Source organism: Mobula hypostoma, chromosome 18, assembly GCF_963921235.1.
Source record: "Mobula hypostoma chromosome 18, sMobHyp1.1, whole genome shotgun sequence".
Taxonomy (NCBI): Eukaryota; Metazoa; Chordata; class Chondrichthyes; order Myliobatiformes; family Myliobatidae; genus Mobula; species Mobula hypostoma.
In genome coordinates, this window is record NC_086114.1 from 34,288,916 (window position 1) to 34,308,904 (window position 19,989).

At 40.2% G+C, this 19,989-nt stretch overlaps 1 protein-coding gene across 1 annotated transcript in view; it reads left to right on the top strand.

Moving 5' to 3' along the window:
- LOC134358191 (protein TBATA-like) overlaps positions 1-19,989 on the top strand; it is a 46,022-nt gene that overhangs the window by 11,426 nt on the left and 14,607 nt on the right. The window contains exons 3-7 of the mRNA XM_063070184.1: positions 1,443-1,684; positions 6,357-6,536; positions 11,799-11,887; positions 18,008-18,154; positions 18,958-19,039. Of these exons, the coding sequence (XP_062926254.1) occupies positions 1,443-1,684; positions 6,357-6,536; positions 11,799-11,887; positions 18,008-18,154; positions 18,958-19,039 (740 nt within the window). The remainder of the gene's footprint in view (positions 1-1,442; positions 1,685-6,356; positions 6,537-11,798; positions 11,888-18,007; positions 18,155-18,957; positions 19,040-19,989) is intronic.

Genomic DNA, 19,989 nt, shown 5'->3' on the forward strand with positions numbered 1-19,989 from the left:
AAACGCTTTTAGTTACTGGATGTCAACCATCCAAGCCCCAAGACATCCCGGCAGGAGTTCCTCAATCAAAGTCCTAGTCACATATACCTTCAACTGCTTCATCAATGATCAGTCTTCGATCATAAAACCAGATATCAAGATATTTGATGGTCCTTGCACATTGCTCAATTTCATTCAGAATTCTCCATAAATCCAAGCCTATGTTCATCAAGATTCAGGCATCAGCTTGTCGGTGTAAAGTAACATTTGTTTGGCACAAGTGCAAGAAAGTTTAACCATCAACCTTGAATGCAACTGCCATCACTGAACACCCCACTGTCAACATCCTGTGATCCCCACTGACTAGAGAGTTAACTGGACTAGCTACGTAAGTACTGTGGCCTTAAGAGCACATTGGAAGGTAAGTATTCAACAATGTTCTAGAAGTTTGATGACAGGATATAATTGTTTGCATGTTTCTGGATTCACAATCTTAAATATTCACTCCAACTGGAGATTGGAATTGGATTTATTGTCATCTCATATTTGATGTGAAATCTGTTTTTTAGCAGCAGAAGTACAATGCAAAGACATAAAATGACTATAAACTAGAAAGAAAGTGCAAAAAAAAGAGGCTTTCATCCCCTCCCCTCGCCCACTCACCCACCTTCACCCTTATCTATCACCTGCCAGCTTGTAGTCCTCCACCTCCCGCCTCCCGTCTTCTCTCTCTAGCTCTGCCCCCTTCGTTTCCAGTCCTGATGAAGGGCCTCGGCCTGATATGTTGACTGTATATGTCCTTTCATAGATGCTGCCTAACTGGTTGAGTTCCTCCAGCATTTTGTGTGCACAACTTCTTACTGTCTTAAAAAGCATTGGAAGGAAATATTAAGACATGAAGCCAAAAGCTTGGTCAATGGGGAAAATTTTAAAATGCATTGTAATAGAAAGGTAAGGAGTAGAGAGACAGGGAAGTTTAAAATTTAGATCTTAGGCAAGTGAAAGAATAGCAACTAATGACACGGCAATGAAAACTAGGGATAATTCACTGATCACAGAGACACCCAAGCCGGTTTTATAGAAAACTAGTGTGCGCCATGGTAGTGCAGCAGTTGGCGCTACACTATTACAACTTGGGGCCTCGGAGTTCAGAGTTCAATTCCAGTGTATTCTGTAAGGAGTCTGTGTGTCCTCCCCGTGAAATGCGTGGGTTTTCTTCGGGTGCTCTGGTTTCCTCCCACAGTCCAAAGGCATACTGGTGGTGGGTTATTGTAAATTCTCCCATGATTAGGCTAAGGCTCAATCAGGAGTTGCTGGGTGGTGTGGCTTGAAGTGCCGGAAGGGCCAATTCAACACCGTGTCTCATAAACAATAAACAGTTAATATATGCTGGTGGTTTGATTCTTCTTCAGACATTTCTAAGATAGTATCTTAATGTTTTTACATCCTTCTGAAAACTTCAGGAAGTCATTCGTGAAGGAAACAATGGAGAAATTGGGTCAACCAGTGCTTGATCCATTCAAAAACAACCAAGAGCCGACGATGATGAGAAAATTGGGCTCAATGCCTCGTAATTCACTACTACGCTTCAGTCTTGGTGCTGAGAGGCCACAATCAAATAGTAGTACTCGTTTTGGAAAGCTGAGCCATCACTCCTTTTTCTCAAGGCATAATCCTCACCCTCATCGAGTAACACATATCAATGGTAAGACCTTAGATTAAACAGTTATATGCCTTCTTTCAACAGGCAGATATGGTTGAAGGATGTACTTCATCCCTTGTATTTCATTTACCACGAAGTAATCATCATAAATATTTTAGGTGATTTCAGAATTTTCCTCTACCTACGTAGAACTTTATTTGTTTTTATACAACTTACTTGAAGAAAATCTTCTTAGCTTTGACTTTCAAATTGCTGGTGTGCTCCACTTTCAATTTTCATGTAGCACTGTAGACTTTTTTTCATTGCTCAGTTTACACAAATGCTTCAAAAGCATTCTTAATGATACGACTTATACCTATCATACATCAGAGAACATAAACTGACAAAAGCTTATTTTTATCACTCTGATGTACCTTCAGATGGATAGTCTATTCTGATTTAGTATAATTGTCAATTTATGCAGTATTTTTATGATTTATATTAAATGAAGTGTGCCATATTTGTCTTGTATCTGTAGCCAACAGTCAAACCCAGTGATCAAACAGTGAACTTCTATTGAAGAGCATTTTCTCCAATAATCTCTACTAGGCCAGAATATGGTAGAGTAGTGGTTAGCATGGTACCATTGCAGCTCCAGTGACCTAGATTCAATTCACCGCTGTCCGTAAGGAGTTTGAATGTTCTCCCTGTGCCCATGTGGGCTTCCTCTGGGTGCTTTGATTTCCTCCCACATTCCAAAGACATATGGATTAATCAGTCACATGGGTGTAATTGGGCTGCATGGCTCATGGGCCAGAAGAGCCTGTTACTGTGCTGTATCTCTAAATAAATAAGTTCAGAATCTTTCTGGTCTAACAAGAAAAAACTATTATGTTATTAAGATTTGGAAAATTAAATGGAGTTATGATTGCTGTACAACAATTGGGAAATCAGAATCATATCAAAATTAGGTTCCAGACATGAAAGGAGGATTGCAGAGCAAAGAATCAGCGTGGTAAGCTGGAGAAAGCAAATTTGAGAATAATTAAAATGGGGTTGGTCCAAATGACAGGGGATTAAAGTCACAGACTGAACAACAGTGGAGAATCTTCAGTACAAAACCAAAACTTTGCTCAATAGTCAAAAATGTATGCATCAAAATAAACAATATGGAAAACTAGGAGATATTGTGGAAAATAAAAGCAAAATTCAATAAAGGTAAACAAATAAAGCCAGGGCTAACTACTGTTGATAAATAATACAAAAAAAGGCAAAAACACAGAAGAACTAAATGGTGATATACAATTGATTGGCAATATTTTCTCAAAATATGAAAACTAAGAGTTGAGAGAGGGAGATCTAGTTAAAGAGAATGGAAGTTAATTGCAGTTAATCTGTATAATAAAGTGACCAGTGGATCAATTAATATTCTACATTCAACAGCCAATTTGTTAACAACAAACTCCGGTCATCAGCAATGTAACCATAACCAGATTTTCTGATTTGATAATGTTTGAAGAATAACCATTGTTCACAGAACATGGGATTAATCTATTTGTCTTCGTTAAAGCAGCCCTTGTAATTATTTACATCAAACTAAGAAAGCAATTAATCCCTGAGAGGTTGTAGTTCAGGCAATCAACCATTCAATAGGTGCATTTAATGGCAGAGAAATATATACAATATACATCCTGAAATTCTTTTTCTTTATTCATTCAGTGTCACTGTAGTGTCAGCCTAGGAGTTGGTGAGCCAATACATGGAGTGGTATTTGCCATATAGTGCTTAGATTGAGAGGTAGAAGTTGAGCCATGACTCCAAATGACTACATAAGGGAAATATGACAAATATAAAAATATGTTAATTTTTGGATTTTATTTGATTAGAGATGTTCCCTCACAGTGCTAGTCCCCTGTGTCTGTTCCACATCTCAGATGTTTCTTGTAAAGAGTTGTCATGTTTTTCCTGTGACAGTGTAGATTTCATCTGAGTGTTATAGTTCCCTCCCATATCTCAAAGACACATGGGTTGGTAGGTTCATTGGCTATGATAAATTACTCCTATAGGTGAGTGTTGGAATTTTGGGGAAGTTCATGAGAATGAGGATAGAATAAAAAATGGATTAATGTAAGATTGGCGTAAATCAATTCTTGATGATCAACATGGATTTGGAGGCTGAAGGGCCTGTTTCTCTACTTTATCTAGAATATCTAGAACAATGACAATTCTGAGAAGAAGGCCAATACAATGGTACTAGAAGAATGTAACAATGAATAGTAAGTTTGTAGATTAATAGAAAATAATTGAAGGTAAACAAATCTGCAGATTCTGGAAATCTAAAATAAAAATAGAAAATGCTAGAAATACCTTCAACTGCCAGGCTGCATTAAACAGATTTATGTTTCAGGTCAAAGACTATTCATTAGAACTGGGAAGGTGGGAAAAGAAATTTGTAAAACTACATGGAGGGTGTGGGGGAGGGAGGTGAGGATGTCCAAGGTGACCATGGGGATAAACTGTAAACAAGGTTTTTGTAAATGGGATCAGTAAGAGAGAATGTAGATAAAAGAACCTAGGAGTTGCAGTGAGATATGGCTAGCAGGGTAAAGAAAGAGGAAAAAACAATCATGCTAAGTCAATGTCACCTATGGATGATTAATACAGGTAGAGAAATCAAGTTAACTGAATTTGTAGAATTCAATATTAGGTCAGAAGGCTACAATGTGCTCGGATAGGAGATGAGCTGGGCCTCACTGTAATGTACAGGAGGTCACAGTCTGATAGGTAAGAATGGAAGTGGGATGGTGAATTACGTGGCAGGCAACAGGAACTCAGGATCGACCCTGATGACTGAATGGATGGGGAGTGGATGAGATGTTTGTTAAAATTGTTATAATTAGATATTATTCAGACAGTGGAAATATTGTAAGACATAAGTCATAGATGGATTTTCCTTTCATTCTGGCATACATGGCTGATTTGAACTTGGGCCAGGTTGTACAATCCTGAAAGGTATTTAATGTTCAAATGCCAAAGAAGTCACAATATGAGAGAAGCACATAAAAGATTCCCACTCTGTCTGGGAGCATGTGAACATAGAATAACCAAATATCAGAGACCTGCCATCTATTTCACAATCTCCCGAACCCTCATCCACCTCTCTCAAGTTCAATATTTGCAACTAGGTATATAGTGAGTCACATTTTGGATTGGAGCAGGTCCTCTTCCAGTGAACTTTTGCTTGTGGAGATGTAAGATTTTCAATTAATTTCTCAGACACCATGTTTGATTGCAAATGAAATGAAATGAACCGATCACAGCTGAATACTTGATGGAAGTTTGTTGTTCAGTAAAATAAGCTTCCATCACCAAAGTAGGTACAGAGGAGATGTCAGGGGTAAGTTTTTAATGCAGAGAGTGGTGAGTGCGTGGAATGGGCTGCCGGTGATGGTGGTGGAGGCGGATACAATAGGGTCTTTTAAGAGACTCCTGGACAGGTACATGGAGCTCAGAAAATCAGAGAGCTATGGGTAACCCTAGGTAATTTCTCAGGTGAGGACATGTTTGGCACGGCTTTGTGGGCCAAAGGGCCTGTATTGTGCTGTAGGTTTTCTATGTTTCCATCTATGTTTCTAAAAGTAATATACTGTACATAGTTGATGGAAATGTGAAACAAAGAATAGAAAAGTTTGGAAATGCTCAGTATGTTAAGTAGGCTCTATTTCCAACATTTTTCATACTTAGTTGTCAATTCAAGAACCAACGGACGGGTACAGAACAGAAATTATTCTAAATTTATTATTTATTAGTTACCAGCAGAGATTTAATTTAAATCAGTCTTGTCTTTATGATTATTTTTTATCATGTCCCTCCAATTTATTCTATGCCAAGTATGAACCTCATATCACTGCAACAGTCGACATTTTGGGCTCAGACACTTCATCAGAACTGGAGAAAAAAGATCAGAAGTCAGAGTAAGAAGGCGGTGGGGTGGAGTGGAGGGGAGAAAGACGTACGAGGTAGTAGGTGGTAGGTGAAACCAATGGGGAAGTGGTCAAGTAAAGAGCTGGGAAGTTGATTGGTGAATGTGAAGGGGGAATCTGACAGGAGTGGACAGAAGGCCATAGAAGAAAGGGAAGGGGAAGGAGCACCAAGGGGAGGTGAAGGGCAAGTAAGGAGATCAGGTGAGAGAGGCAAATGAGAATGGAGAATAGTGAAGCGGAGGCCATTACTGGTAGTGTGATGTTCTGCCATCAGGTTGCAGGTTACCCAGACAGAATATAAGGTGTTGCTCCTCCAACCTGAGTGTGGTCTTATCGCGGCAGTAGAGGAGGCCATGGACTGACATGTCGGAATGGGAAAGGAAAATGGAATTAAAATGGGCGGTCACTGGCGATCCCGCTTTTTCTGGCAGACAGAGCATAGACTTGGAAAGTTTGGTGATTTAGACCTCTAGGAAAGAGAGAGACTTTATTAGTTGTTTCCACAGAAACAGTAAAAACATTCTAAATTATGTTTAATTTCCTTGTGGGTTGCTTGATCCAAATTACCTCTTTTATTTTAATTTACAGTATTGTGGTAGAGAAAAAATTTGATCTAGAAGTTAAAATTGTTGATGTCACAGTTTATATGCAAAACATATTGCTCATTATTGTCTAAGGAATGGTATACCTTATCTCTGAAACAAACTACAGGAAAAAGATTCAGGATGTGTGCTTTTCATTTTTTTTCATAGGACTCAACGGAATGCCTGTTTGCACAGTAAATGATGACTGGCATGTCAGCACTCCACTTTCTCCACACCCATTGATAAAGAGCCAATTTCCAACCACAGTCCTGGGAAGACTTGGATTGCCTATCAGTATTTTCCATTGTAATGCCTTCGGAGATGGAAGTATCCCAAAGCCTACCATAGGTTTGTATTGTTACTGACAAATTAATACATTCTGGGAGGGGCAATGAAAGCTCGACAGCTCTGCAAATTTGAAATAAAAAATAGAAAGCATTTGTAAGCCTTTTGTGGAGTGGAACTTGCCACAAATGGAAAGGGATCTATGACGGTTTACCTTCGAACTCAGAAGATAGTGAGGTACGGATGTAACCATGCCCTTTGGCCCACCATGTCTGCACTGACCGTGATTCCCAGGAAACACAAGAGAACTTGGAGCAACAAATAAACTGCAGAAGGAATTCAGTGGATCAAGCTGCATCAATGGGAGAAAAGAAATTGTCGATGTTTTGGGTCAAATCCTTGCACCAGGTACTGCTGCTCAGTTTTGCCCCAAAACATAATTCCTTTCCATCCATAGATGCTGCACAAATTGCTGAGTTCCTCTCGCAGATTGCCTGTTAAACTAATCCCATTTGCCTGCACTGGTACATATCCCTTTCTTCCCTGCCTATTCATGTGTCTGTCTAAACGTCTCTTAAGTGATAGCATCATCGTTTCTTTTACTACCTCCCCTGGCAGTATTTTTCAGGTACCTACCACTCTCTTTGCGAAATACACCTGCCTCACAGATCTCCAATAAGACTCTGATTATCCACCCCATCTATATCTATCATAATTTTATATACTTTTACCAGGTTGTCCCTCAGCCTTTGTGCTCCAGAGAAAGTATTCCAACTTTATCCAAGCTCTTCATTTAACTAATACAGTAACCTGCTGAAACTCTTCTGCACCCTCTCCAAAGTCTTCACATTCTTCAGCAGCGTGAGAACCAAAACTGCACACAATGCTCCAAATGCAGTCTAACTAAAGCTTTACACAGCCACAACATGATTTGTTCCCTTTTATACTCAGTGCCCTGACTGATGAAGGCAAGCATCGTGTACCCTACCCTCTTGTGTTGCCAATTTCAGGGAATTATGGACTTGCATCCCAGCTTGGACTATGGGCTTATCACATATGTATCTAAATGGCTTATAGAAGATATGAGAGCATGGATGCTTTGTTATGAAGAACATCATTGAAAATTAAAATTATTGAAAATCAAATTCTAAGCATCATTCTGAAAACTGTGGTTCTCTACCTGGAGTACAGTAAAGGGTTCATTGCTGCGGTATGGGGGATATTTGAATTCCATAAGTAGCACCATGGAGACTAATGGACCTGAGTATTTTTAAAAGGCTTACTCTTAACTTTCATAAAGGTGTTATGGTATGATCCATTAAGGCATGCAAGATTTGTAACTATCTAATAGGTCCAGATAATGAGCCCGTAAATAGACAGGCAAGTGCAAGAGCTGTGAAGAACATAATTAAGATGTCTCAAAACCTTTAGTGAGATTCCAGGAATGCTCATTTAATGTGGGGATAATGGACTAATTAAAAGAAAAGGATAGCTAAATCCTATAACAAGGCACCCATAGAGCTGATATTCTGGAAGTGAGATGGAGGACTCCTCATTCAAAGCCATGATAAAAGGTAATATTGTACAATTCCTAAAGCTAAATGCATTTATCAGAGGATGGCTTAACATTGGGTACATATGTCAATACAGATTGATGAACTACTTTGCAAAGCATCCACATTCAGTCTGCTAGGGTAATCCTGAGTTCCCTGTTATTTACCACTTTAATTCTCAGTCCCATTCTCACATCTGTCCATGGCTTCATTCCCTTTATACAAGATAAGATAAAACTTTATTTATCCCAAAGGAAACTATTCTTGCAAGGTTGCTCAGTCAGAAATATATACTTTAAAATACAAAATATAAGCATTGAGGTGTGAAAGAAGTCTAAAATATGCATTAAAAACTAATAGTGCAAAATACAGGTGTGCAATGAAACCACATACTTATATACTTAGGGAGGAGGAGTTGTAGAGTCTTGTAGCCAATAGGGAGAAAGGATCTCCTGTGGTGCTCAGTGGCGCCCCTCGGTGGAATCAGTTTGTTACTAAAGGTGCTCCTCTGTTTGTCCGGTATGTCATGGAGGGGGTGAGAGGGATTGTCCATAATGCTCCGTAGCTCCTGCAGCATCTTTCTGTCACGCACAACCACCAGGGAATCCAGTTCCACCCCCAGAACAGAACCAGCCTTCCCGATGAGCAAAAAAGCCAAATGTAGATGGATGTTATCTTCTGTTGAAAATATTTAAGCTTTGCAAACACCATATCACATTCTACAACTGCAGCTAACTTATTTCCTCTATTTCCATTAGAAGTGGCCATTCCTGCCACAGGTCAGTCAATTGTAATATTGGCTCATTTTCACTCCATTAGCACTGCTGGGAATTACTCACAGTTCTGCACTTTGCAGCTAGAAACTCGATTCAAAGACTGGTAGAACTGGATGCGAATGCAAGCTGTGACAAGTGTGCAAAGTGGCTGCAAAATAAACTAAGCAAGTTTAGACAGTGGGCAAATAATATGCGATATTCAACTTTGGTCCTCAGAAGAGAAAGATTAATGATCGAAATGATGATCGATTGAGATACAATAAGGAGCAATGATACCTGATTTTCCTCTTACTGCAGTCATTAAAAGCAAATGTACAGATACAGAAAGTAGTTAGAAGGGCAACAGGCATGCTGACCTTTATTGAAAAGGTTTTCAAGTCTAAGAGTAAAGATGTCTTGTTGTGATTAAACAGAGCCCCGTGAGATCTCTTTCTTTTTTCTCTTCTTATCTGAGGAAAGATGTTCTGCCAATGAGCAAGTACAGCAAGCTTTTACAGACTGATTCTTGGGATAGCTAGACAAACACTATGAGGAGAGACTGGGTTTGTTAGGCCAGTATTCACAGTAGTATAGAAGAATGACCCAGGATGGCATAGAAAATTATAACATTCTAACAGCGCCAGACAGACGAAATACAGGTAGAACATTCACGAAGGTGGGAGAATTCAGAATCAGCCTCATGATTCAGGATGTGTCATTTAGAAAATAAATTGGGAGAAATTTCTTCACTCATGAATGAGGAATCAGTAGAATTCTCCACTCATAGAATACAGTACATTTCAGGTATTCTAGAAAGATACATTTCTAAATGCCAAAGGCTTTAAGAGACAGGGGAAGAAGGCAGGAGTGGGTGATAAACAAAAGAAACTCTGTAGGAGATGGAAATCCAGAGCAACACACACAAAATGCTGTGGGAACTCAGCAGGTCAGGCAGCATCTATAGAAATGAATAAACCATCGACTGGAAAAGAAGGGTGAGATGATCATCCACTGTATGACAGGGAATGATCATCTCTGATTATGCTGAATAATGCAGCAGCACTTTAAGACCAAATGGCCTATTTCTACTCCCATTTTCTATGTGGCTCTGTTTCTATAACTGGGTGCTAAATATTTCAGGATGCAATGTGGTCAGGAAGAATATGGATCGAAAAGGAGAGTACTAATTCAAGAGAATAATACAGTATCTGAAAGGGACGATATTGGAAAGAGAGCAAAGACAAAACATGTTTAGAGCTAAGAAACAGTTGACAAAAATATTGAACTTCTGGGCATATTCACTAGACCACCAGGAGAGAACTAGAGGAGAAAACATGGTAGGAAGTTACAGAAGTGCACAAACTATATGGGAGATGTTAATTACCATCATATAAACTGGTTTAGTAATAATCTTTGAGGTGGAGAGGATCATGAATTAAAGGTTGGCTCAGGTCCACACAGTCCCAGTTGAGCAGGTAGGTGTAAGGGAAGAATAACTAAATCTGATACATAACAAAAAATAAAACTAGTATAAGGCCACTTATGACAGGAGTTAAATTTGTCAATCACAGCAAAAACAGATCCATTGCAGAAGAATCTGAGCAGAAAGTGAAAACCAAAACAGGCAAAGGTGATGTATGAGAAGTGATTAGCTGTCAAAGTAATTGAGAAATCTATAAGTTTTTTTTTCAGCATATAAATAGCAAATGGAGAATTCGTGGAGGAGTGGGGCCGTTTTAGGACATAATTGGAAACTTACAGATGGAGACTAAAGGGAATGTTAACTGAATATTTTGCATCTATCTTCTTTAGGGAAAAGGGAACTTTCGAATTAATGGTGAAAGAGGAGATAGTTAAGACTATCAAAAATAAACAGGATAGAGGGATTGAAAAAGTTAACTGAATTTACAGTAAGTCAACAGGACAGGATGAGAGTAATTTTTTTGAGGAAAATAAATAAGGAAATTACAGGGACACTAATCATATTTGGTTAGTAGGGTTTACACATTTCAGGGGTTTTTCAATAGAGGCATAGTATATAAAAGTAGTGAAGTTATGCCAAATCTTAATCAAACTCTGGTCAATTCCCAGATGAATTATTCTGTTCAATTCTGGTTGTCACACTTCATGACAAAGGATGTGAATGCCTTAAGAGAAAAATTTATCGGAATGTTTCCCTGAACAAATTAAAAGCCTAGAGTAGAGAAACAGTGGCTGTATTTTTGAAGAGAAGGCAGATGAAAAAAATTGGATAAAATGATGTGGCTTTGGACAGAGTGGAAAGGAGGATATTACTTCCTTTATTGGAGAGGTTGAGAACAAGAGGAGAGAATTGTGAGATATCATGTGGTAGGAACAGAAATGCCCTACCTGCAGATGTGGTGGAGGCAGATTTGAAAGAGAATTGAATAGCTATCTAGTGGAGAAATTTTTGAAAGACCGTGGAGGAAAGGCCAGAGGGTGGAACTAGAGAGTTGCTTTGATAGAAAGATTGGTCTTCTGTGCTGTAACCATTCTATGATAAGCATCCCTACCCTCCATTCTTTAAAAAAAGTCCTTGACCTCACCTCTTTAACTAACCTTCCAATAACTGGGTAAAATATTATCTTTTTAAGTTCAGCATCAAATTTTGTTTGATGACATTCTTGCAGAACACTTTGACAAGTGAACAATGACACGAATTCAAATTGTCATTGTAGCCTCATATATCAGCAGGGAAGCTTGTTCCGATTTTGTACTTGTATTATTGGTCTTGATGCTATACTACTTTCAAATAAGTGTTAAAAATATTTGTTGCAGTAATTTACAATTATTCCTCAATGCCTGTTATTAGATATTCAGCACTGCTTTTAAAACACACTTTAATGATTAAAGTATTCCTCCAGTTCATCATCTTGTATGGATACTTTTGAATAAATCTCAATTTTAGGAAATCTGTCAATGTTCAGATAAGCTTGGCAGTACTTATTCAGAGATTATCACATGTCAGTGTAGTAAGAATGACCTTTTTTTTCCAGCACCACTGTCTGAAGCTTGGCGGGAAGAACTGAGAGAATTTGCCTCTAAGGCTTGCTTCCTTCTACCTGAACCGCCTGAACAAAAAAAGGTCAGCACAACTTTCATTAGCTAAATAGCTTTGCAATATGGTTACATTTTATTGTTCTTATAGAGATTACATTAGCTTCATATGCTCAAATCTTTAAAAAGGAAGAGAAGTTCTATGTTGGCCCAAGCTGGTAATTTCAACAAAGCTCCTGTGGTACCTTCTTGTCTTCATAATGAGAAGCCCACATGGGTGATACCAAATAATGAAGCTTGTTCCTTATTACTTTATTCCCTATCAATTAATTATGAGATGCACAGTCAGTGAGGAAGAGATTTGGGGATTTAAATTGCAATTTTTACTCCTCCTCAAAGGTGTTAATTTGATCCAGAAACCATTGGCCCAATCCTCTTTATTTTGTTCCATAGGTTGATTCCTGACCCGCTGCATTCTTCCAGGATTTTACTTGATAAAAAGAAATCTACTTAACAGTTACTGTATCTCAATGCATATGCATAAAACTTCTGAAAGACATTTCAAGTTGCTGCTCTCAACATGTGTTTAAAGCTTTCAAGTATTGCCCTATATATTTTAAAGGACTGCATTCTGAATGAAATGAAGAGATTCAGTTTGACAAACCAACTTTATGGAAATAATTATATGAGATGATGGTCAAATGTAAAGGAAGAAAAATGTTCTAGGATCAGTCAGACTTACTACAAGTTATCAATGTGAAAATCAGATAATTTAATTTACCGAGTAAGGCGCAGACATCAATGAATATTTTTCTTTTCAATTAATAGATAATATTTCAATGCCTAGTAATCTTCTAAGATCAGGATTAAACTATATATTGCTTTAATTATTTTGACACAATTACAGAGAAAGGATGGTGCTTGCAACTGACTTGGAAGAAACCTTCTCACAAGATCTCAGCATACCACTATCACAAATTTCGCCTGAACATTAATTGATTTCAGGCACCGGCTATACAGCTCTCCCAGTTCCAAGTCCCCCCCTACATATGAATAAGCTCTCATAATATTTTTAAATTTAGAAGTCTGATATATATGTGTGTGTGTGTGTTTGTTTCCATGAGCAGCAAAACTAGAGTTCTCTCTCTCTCCCTCTCTCCACTTTTCATAGTTTGAGTTAAGGAGATCCATCTACAGAACAGTAAAATGCCTTTCCATATCCATGCCAACAAATACATATCCATGCCAACCAATATCTATATTCAAGATAATCCCATTTTTCAGTGCTTAGCCCCAATCCCTTTAAACTCTTGTCATCCATTTACCTGTCCATGTGCTTCTTACATGTATCTAATGTACCTGCCTCCACCACTTCTTCTGGCAGCTGGCTCCTTATATCTACCACTTTCTGTGTAAAAAGGTTGCACCTCAACCTTTTGTCTATCATCTCTAACCTTAATATTATGTCCTCTGGTTTTGAATTCCCTGACATTGGATAAAAGACTGCTCACCCTATCTATTCCCTTCCGGATTCTATATACCTCTGTGAGATTAGCCCTCAGTCTCCTACACTCCAAACTAAAGGCCCAACTTGTCTATCCCTCTAATTTAGTCCCTTGAATAGAAACATAGAAACATAGAAAATAGGTGCAGGAGTAGGCCATTCGGCCCTTCGAGCCTGCACCGCCATTTATTATGATCATGGCTGATCATCCAACTCAGAACCCCGCCCCAGCCTTCCCTCCATACCCCCTGACCCCCGTAGCCACAAGGGCCATATCTAACTCCCTCTTAAATATAGCCAATGAACTGGCCTCAACAGTTTCCTGTGGCAGAGAATTCCACAGATTCACCACTCTCTGTGTGAAGAAGTTTTTCCTAATCTCGGTCCTAAAAGGCTTCCCCTCTATCCTCAAACTGTGACCCCTCGTTCTGGACTTCCCCAACATCGGGAACAATCTTCCTGCATCTAGCCTGTCCAATCCCTTTAGGATCTTATACGTTTCAATCAGATCCCCCCTCAATCTTCTAAATTCCAACGAGTACAAGCCCAATTCATCCAGTCTTTCTTCATATGAAAGTCCTGCCATCCCAGGAATCAATCTGGTGAACCTTCTTTGTACTCCCTCTATGGCAAAGATGTCTTTCCTCAGATTAGGGGACCAAAACTGCACACAATACTCCAGGTGTGGTCTCACCAAGGCCTTGTACAACTGCAGTAGTACCTCCCTGCTCCTGTACTTGAATCCTCTCGCTATAAATGCCAACATACCATTCGCCTTTTTCACCGCCTGCTGTACCTGCATGCCCACTTTCAATGACTGGTGTATAATGACACCCAGGTCTTGTTGCACCTCCCCTTTTCCTAATCGGCCACCATTCAGATAATAATCTGTTTTCCTATTTTTGCCACCAAAGTGGATAACTTCACATTTATCCACATTAAATTGCATCTGCCATGAATTTGCCACTCACGTAACCTATCCAAGTCATCCTGCATCCTCTTAGCATCCTCCTCACAGCTAACACTGCCACCCAGCTTCGTGTCATCCGCAAACTTGGAGATCCTGGTGATACTTTTATAAGTCTTTTTCTACATTCTTCGCAGTTTAATAAAATCCTTCCTATAATTATGTGACAAAGGCTGAACACATTGCTCCAGGGATGGCCCCACCAATATCTTGTACAATTGTAACATAACCTATAAGTTTCTAAATTCTTTGCCCTGCCTAATTAAGGTCAGCATGCAAAAAGCCTTATATAGCTGTGAAGCCCTTTAAAGGAGTTATGCACCTGTACTCCAAGACCCATCTGTACTGCAACAGTACCCAGTGCCCTTTTATTCAATAAAAAAATCCTACCTTGTGTGCATGGAAAGAAGTCTGGCTGGCTGCATAACAGTATTGAAGCACCAATGGTTAGGATCACAAGAGGCTGCAGAGAGATGTCACCTCGGCCAGGTCGATCATGCTCACAATTCAATAGTTCAATGGTTCAATAGTTCTATTTAATATCAGAGAAACAGATGCAAAATATATCCTGAAATTCTTCTTTTTCACTGACATCCATGAAAACAGAAGAGTGGTCCACAGAATGAGTGACAGTAAAAATGTTACAACCCCAAAGCCCCCCCACTCCCCTCCCACGCATAAGCAGTAGGAAAGCAACAACCCTCCCCCACCCACTTCCACAAAAAAGTATCAGCACCCTCCACCCACCAAGTATGCAAGAGTAAGACCCCCAGTAAAGCCCATGATCTGGTGTACAACAAAAACTAATCACTTACCTGACAATTCGACATACATCGGGCTCTCTCTCTCCCTAAGAAAGGGAAAAAAGAGGTGTCCCCTTACACAGCAAGAGGGGAGACATAACAAAACAACTCGGTGATTTACGGTGTTAGAAGTCTATTGCACCACTTTTTTTCGAAGTTCTCCGCCTGGAGAATCGGTAACAAATGAGAGAGAAAGAGAGAGAGAGAGAGAGAGACCCTCCAACAGCTGATCGGCTGTTCCCGATGTTCCGTTTTCTCTCATGATGCTTCAGTTGGCGGCACCGGCTTAGAATCAGCCCATCCCCAGGGCCGCAAAACCTTGGAACCCGGAAGATGCACTCGTTTTCTCGACCATGTCCTTGGGATATCGAACAGTGGCCAGTCGTGAGCTCCCAGGAGCAGGTCCCAACACCGCAAAGCACCAAAGTCTGAGTTTAACTCCAGGGCAGGGTCTTCAAAAATTCTCACCATCAAGGACTTCTTCAACAGGCAGTGCCTTAAGTGCTCTCATTGAGAACTCTCACCGTCCAGGACATGCCCTCTTCTCATTGCTACCATCAAGGAGGAAATACAAGAGCCTGAAGACACACAATCAATGATTTAGAAGCAACTTCTTCCCCTCTGCCATCAGATTTCTGAACCCATGAACATTACCTTATTATTCCTCTTTTTTTTTGTAATATTAATTTTATTTTTGTAATTTATAGTAATCCTATGTTATGGCACTGTACATCAGCCACAAAACAACAAATTTCACATCGTATAAAACAGTTATAATAAACTTTGAGCAACACACACAAAATGCTGGAGGAACTCAGCATGTCAGGCAGCATCAGTGAAAATGAATAAACAGTCAATGTTTCGGACCGAGACCCTTCTTCAGGACTGGACAAGAAGGGGGAAGATGTCAGAATGAAAAGGTGGGGCGAGGGGAAGGAGGATAGCTAGAATGTGATAGGTGAGGCCAAGTGATTGGAAAGGTAAAGGGCTGGAGAAGAAGGAATCTGATAGTAGAGAAGAGAGGACCATGGGAGACAGGGAAGAAGGAGGGGCACCAGTGAGAGGTGCTAGGCAGGTGAGGAGAAGAAATAAGAGGCCAGATTGGGAAATAGAGAAAGAGGGAAGGGGAAGGGTAAAAGTTACTGGAAGGAGAAATTGATGTTCATGTTATCAAGTTGGAGGTTATCTAGATGCAATAGGAAATGTTGATCCTCCACCCTGAGAGTGGCCTCATCATGGCAAAAGAGGAGGCCATGGATGGACATTTGGAACGAGATGGAGATAGGAAATTTGCAGGTGAAGTACTGCCTCACCTGGAAGGACTGTTTGGGGCCTTGAATGGCTGTGAGAGAGGAGGTAAACGGGCAACGTATCATTTTAGACATTTGCAGGGATATGTGCCAGGAGAGAGATTAGTTAGGATGGACGAATGGACAAGAGAAACACAAGGAGAGTGATCCCTGTGGAAAACAGTGAGGGGGTGGGGAGGTAAAGATGTGTTTGGTGGTAGTATCCTGTTGTAGCTGGCAGAATGTGTGGAGAATGATGTGTTGAATGTGGAGGCTCATGAGGTGGTAGGGTGAAGACAAGAGGCACAAGTTCTGATTCGTCCTTCCAAAATGTAACACTTTGCACTGAACTGAATTAAATTCCATTTGCCATTTCTTTTCTTATCCACCCAGCCACTCAAGATTCCGCTGTAATTCTTAATACTCTTCTTCGATGTCCACAACACCCCCTATTTTAGTCTACTTTGTAAATGTACCAACTGTGCCTTATATATCCTCATCCAAATATCTAATGTAGATGACAACGACAGGCCCAGCTTCAATCACTGGGCCAGAGCGCAAGGCACAGATCTCCACTCTGAGAAACATTTTTCCATCGTCATGCCCTGTTTCCTACTATATAACCAATTTTGTATCCAGTTTGCTCGCTCCCCTTCCAGATGAGCTTACCATACGGAACACTATCAAAAGCCTTACTGCTTATCAGACCTTGCCGTGTAGATGCCATGGAAGCTTGCCAGCACCTCCATTTCCTCAGGAGGTAAAAGAGGTTTAGAATATTCTCTTTAACCCTCACCAATTTTTATCATTGCACCATAGAAAACATCCTATCCAAAAGCATCACAGCTTGATGTGGCAACTGCCCTGCCTGTGCTGCAAGAAACTGCAGAGAGTTGTAGACACAGCTCAACACTTTATAGAAAACAGCCTGCCCTCTACACTTCTCACTGGCGTTATTAGCTATATGCTGATGGTAATTGGGCCGAGATTTTGTTAAACAAGTCTGATTGACATCCCTGACGATGATTTGATATGCATGGGGGTCGACTGTTCCTTATTTGGTGCCTGATTACAGCTGGCAGATGGTGACATGTGAACTGTGGTCAGGATCATGATTAGGCTCGAAAGGCCAGATGGTCTACGCGCCTGCTCCTATTTTTTATGTTATGTTAATAGTCGGCACACGATTGTTCGGTGTTCCAGGTTGGGGGAACGTGTGTAAGAATATGACAAAACTGCCACATTGGAGCATCACAGAGAGTTTATCATGGAACACCAACCCCCACCTTGGGTGTCAGCATTGTCTACACACTCCTGGCCAATCATGTCTTTCTATAAGATTATGTTGTTCCACAACTGGTATTGAAGTCTTCCAGTAGGATCTCTGTCTGGAATGCTGACCAGGGTAAGAGGAGAAATCTTCAATGGCTCCTTCATAGCTTGCATGATTGGGGCATATGTTCTGATAGCCAGAGTATGCTGGTTCCATTTCAAAGGGATGCGTACTTACCTTAAAGCAGAATGGATACAAAAGATAGAAATAACATTTGAGTTTTACAAATATGCCTCAGCTTTTGGAAGGTACAGAGCTAGGTATTCTTCGCTGAAGGAGAATTAATGATAATGTTCCCATTCATTTCGTCAGACAGAAGAACGGAGAATGACTCAATATTCTGCACAGACTGGTCGGATAATTCCAAGCTGTACTCCTGCACTGGGTCACCGATCATCTAAAAATGGTACCCAGGAGAGAAATAAACACAATGGACCCTACCAGGACCAAGAGTTACTGGTAAGTTCAACTTTTTTAAGGAACAAAATCTAACAATTAGTTTATTCATATTTCAGATAGAAGAACGTCAAGCAAAATAACTCTGAGGATAAAACAACATACTGCACATGCACCTCCCTCTGTGCCTCTGTATTTCCCTCTGCAAGTGGATCCTTGACTTCCTCATTGGGAGACGATAGTCAATGCAGATAGGAAATAACATCTCCTTCTTGTTGACAATCACCACTGGCACACCGCAAGTACGTGTACTTAGCCCACTGCTTTACTCTCTCTCTACTCCCACAATTGTGCAGCTAAGTATGCATACAGTTCAGTCCAGTTTTGCCTCCCAACAGCTGCACTTCACTTAAAGATTACATTTTGGATGGTATGTGATCGGAGACAGGCTAGAATGTTGTTGTCTGTTGTTACCACCGTGCATGTCTTTGCATCCATGTATATTTGCGCATGCATACATTAGCTCTCCTGTTCCAGTGTTGCATGGCACTAGATCTGCATCGCGTGTGTAAACAAGCTCATCTCTTCAATCTGCATGTCTGTTTACCCATTCCTGCGTACATGTCTCGTGTTGGTGTGTGTGCTACTTTCACAGCAGGGAATCTTGGATTAAAAAAAGAGCATTAAGATTTTCCAACATTCTCCCTACTTCTTTAAGCATTTTTGGTCAATTATAAGACACAATATACAAGGCTGTGAATTCACTTGTGCTTGTAGATGTTGCCAAGGATTGATTCTCACTATCATCCTTATCTATCATGATAATATCATGTCACTCTGACCCTGATATTTGTTTTCCTACTCAGGTTCTGGAATTACTTTGCCAGCTTCTACAAACTGACTCATTCTCTGCCATCCAGCAGTGGTTGCTTTGTGCAGGGCAAAGAGGTGAGGAAAACTTTAGCCTTTGTGAATCATTTACTCACACACTGTGTTCAGGTACGTGAGCGACTGGAACATAGTTTCAATTAACTCATACTGCTTTCATTCTGTTTCTCACTTCCTTAGACATTTTTAAATGTTTGTTAGAAGTATAATTTTACTCCTGTTGTATCATTGATGCTATTTATTGACTGTTTGGGACTTTTTTTTATATAACTTGCTTTTATGATGGGGACAGTACTAACAAGGGAATAATATTATATCAATCTCATTTTAAGAGAGTAATACTGTAGCTTGCCAATCTCATGTTCAGGGGCTTTAAGATTCACTTGAGTTCAGTGAGGTTCTAGGGGACTGATGAATGCTGATGTGGTACCATTGTTTAAAAAAATGTAGCAAAGCAAGCCAGGAAACTACAGGCCAATGATTCTAACATCTGTGGAGGGCAAGTTTTTCAAGGGGATTTTGAGTGACTGGACCTTTCAACATTTGGAGAGACAAGATCTGATTCAGCACAGTCTGTACTGCGTTGTGCTTAGGAAGTCATACTTGTCAAACCTCCTGGAGTTCTTCAAAGAGGTAACCAAGAGGATAGATAAGGGTAGCACAGTGGCTGTTGTCCATATGGGATTTAGCAAGGTCATTGATAAGGTTGTTTACCTTTTAGAACAGAGGTAAGAAAGGACTTTTTTAGCCAACGAGTGGTGAATCTGTGGAATGCTCTGCCACAGACTGTGGTGACCAAGTCTGTGGGCATATTCAGAGTGGAAGCTGATAGATTCCTGATTGGTCGGGGCATCAAGTAATATTGTGAGAGGGGTTGAATGGGATCCAGCATCAGCCGTGATGAAATGGTAGCGAGGACTCAATGGGCTGAATGGCCTAATTCTGCTCCTATGTCTGATGGTCCTAAGCTCCCTCATGGCAGGCTAGCCTGGAAGGTTCGATTACATGGG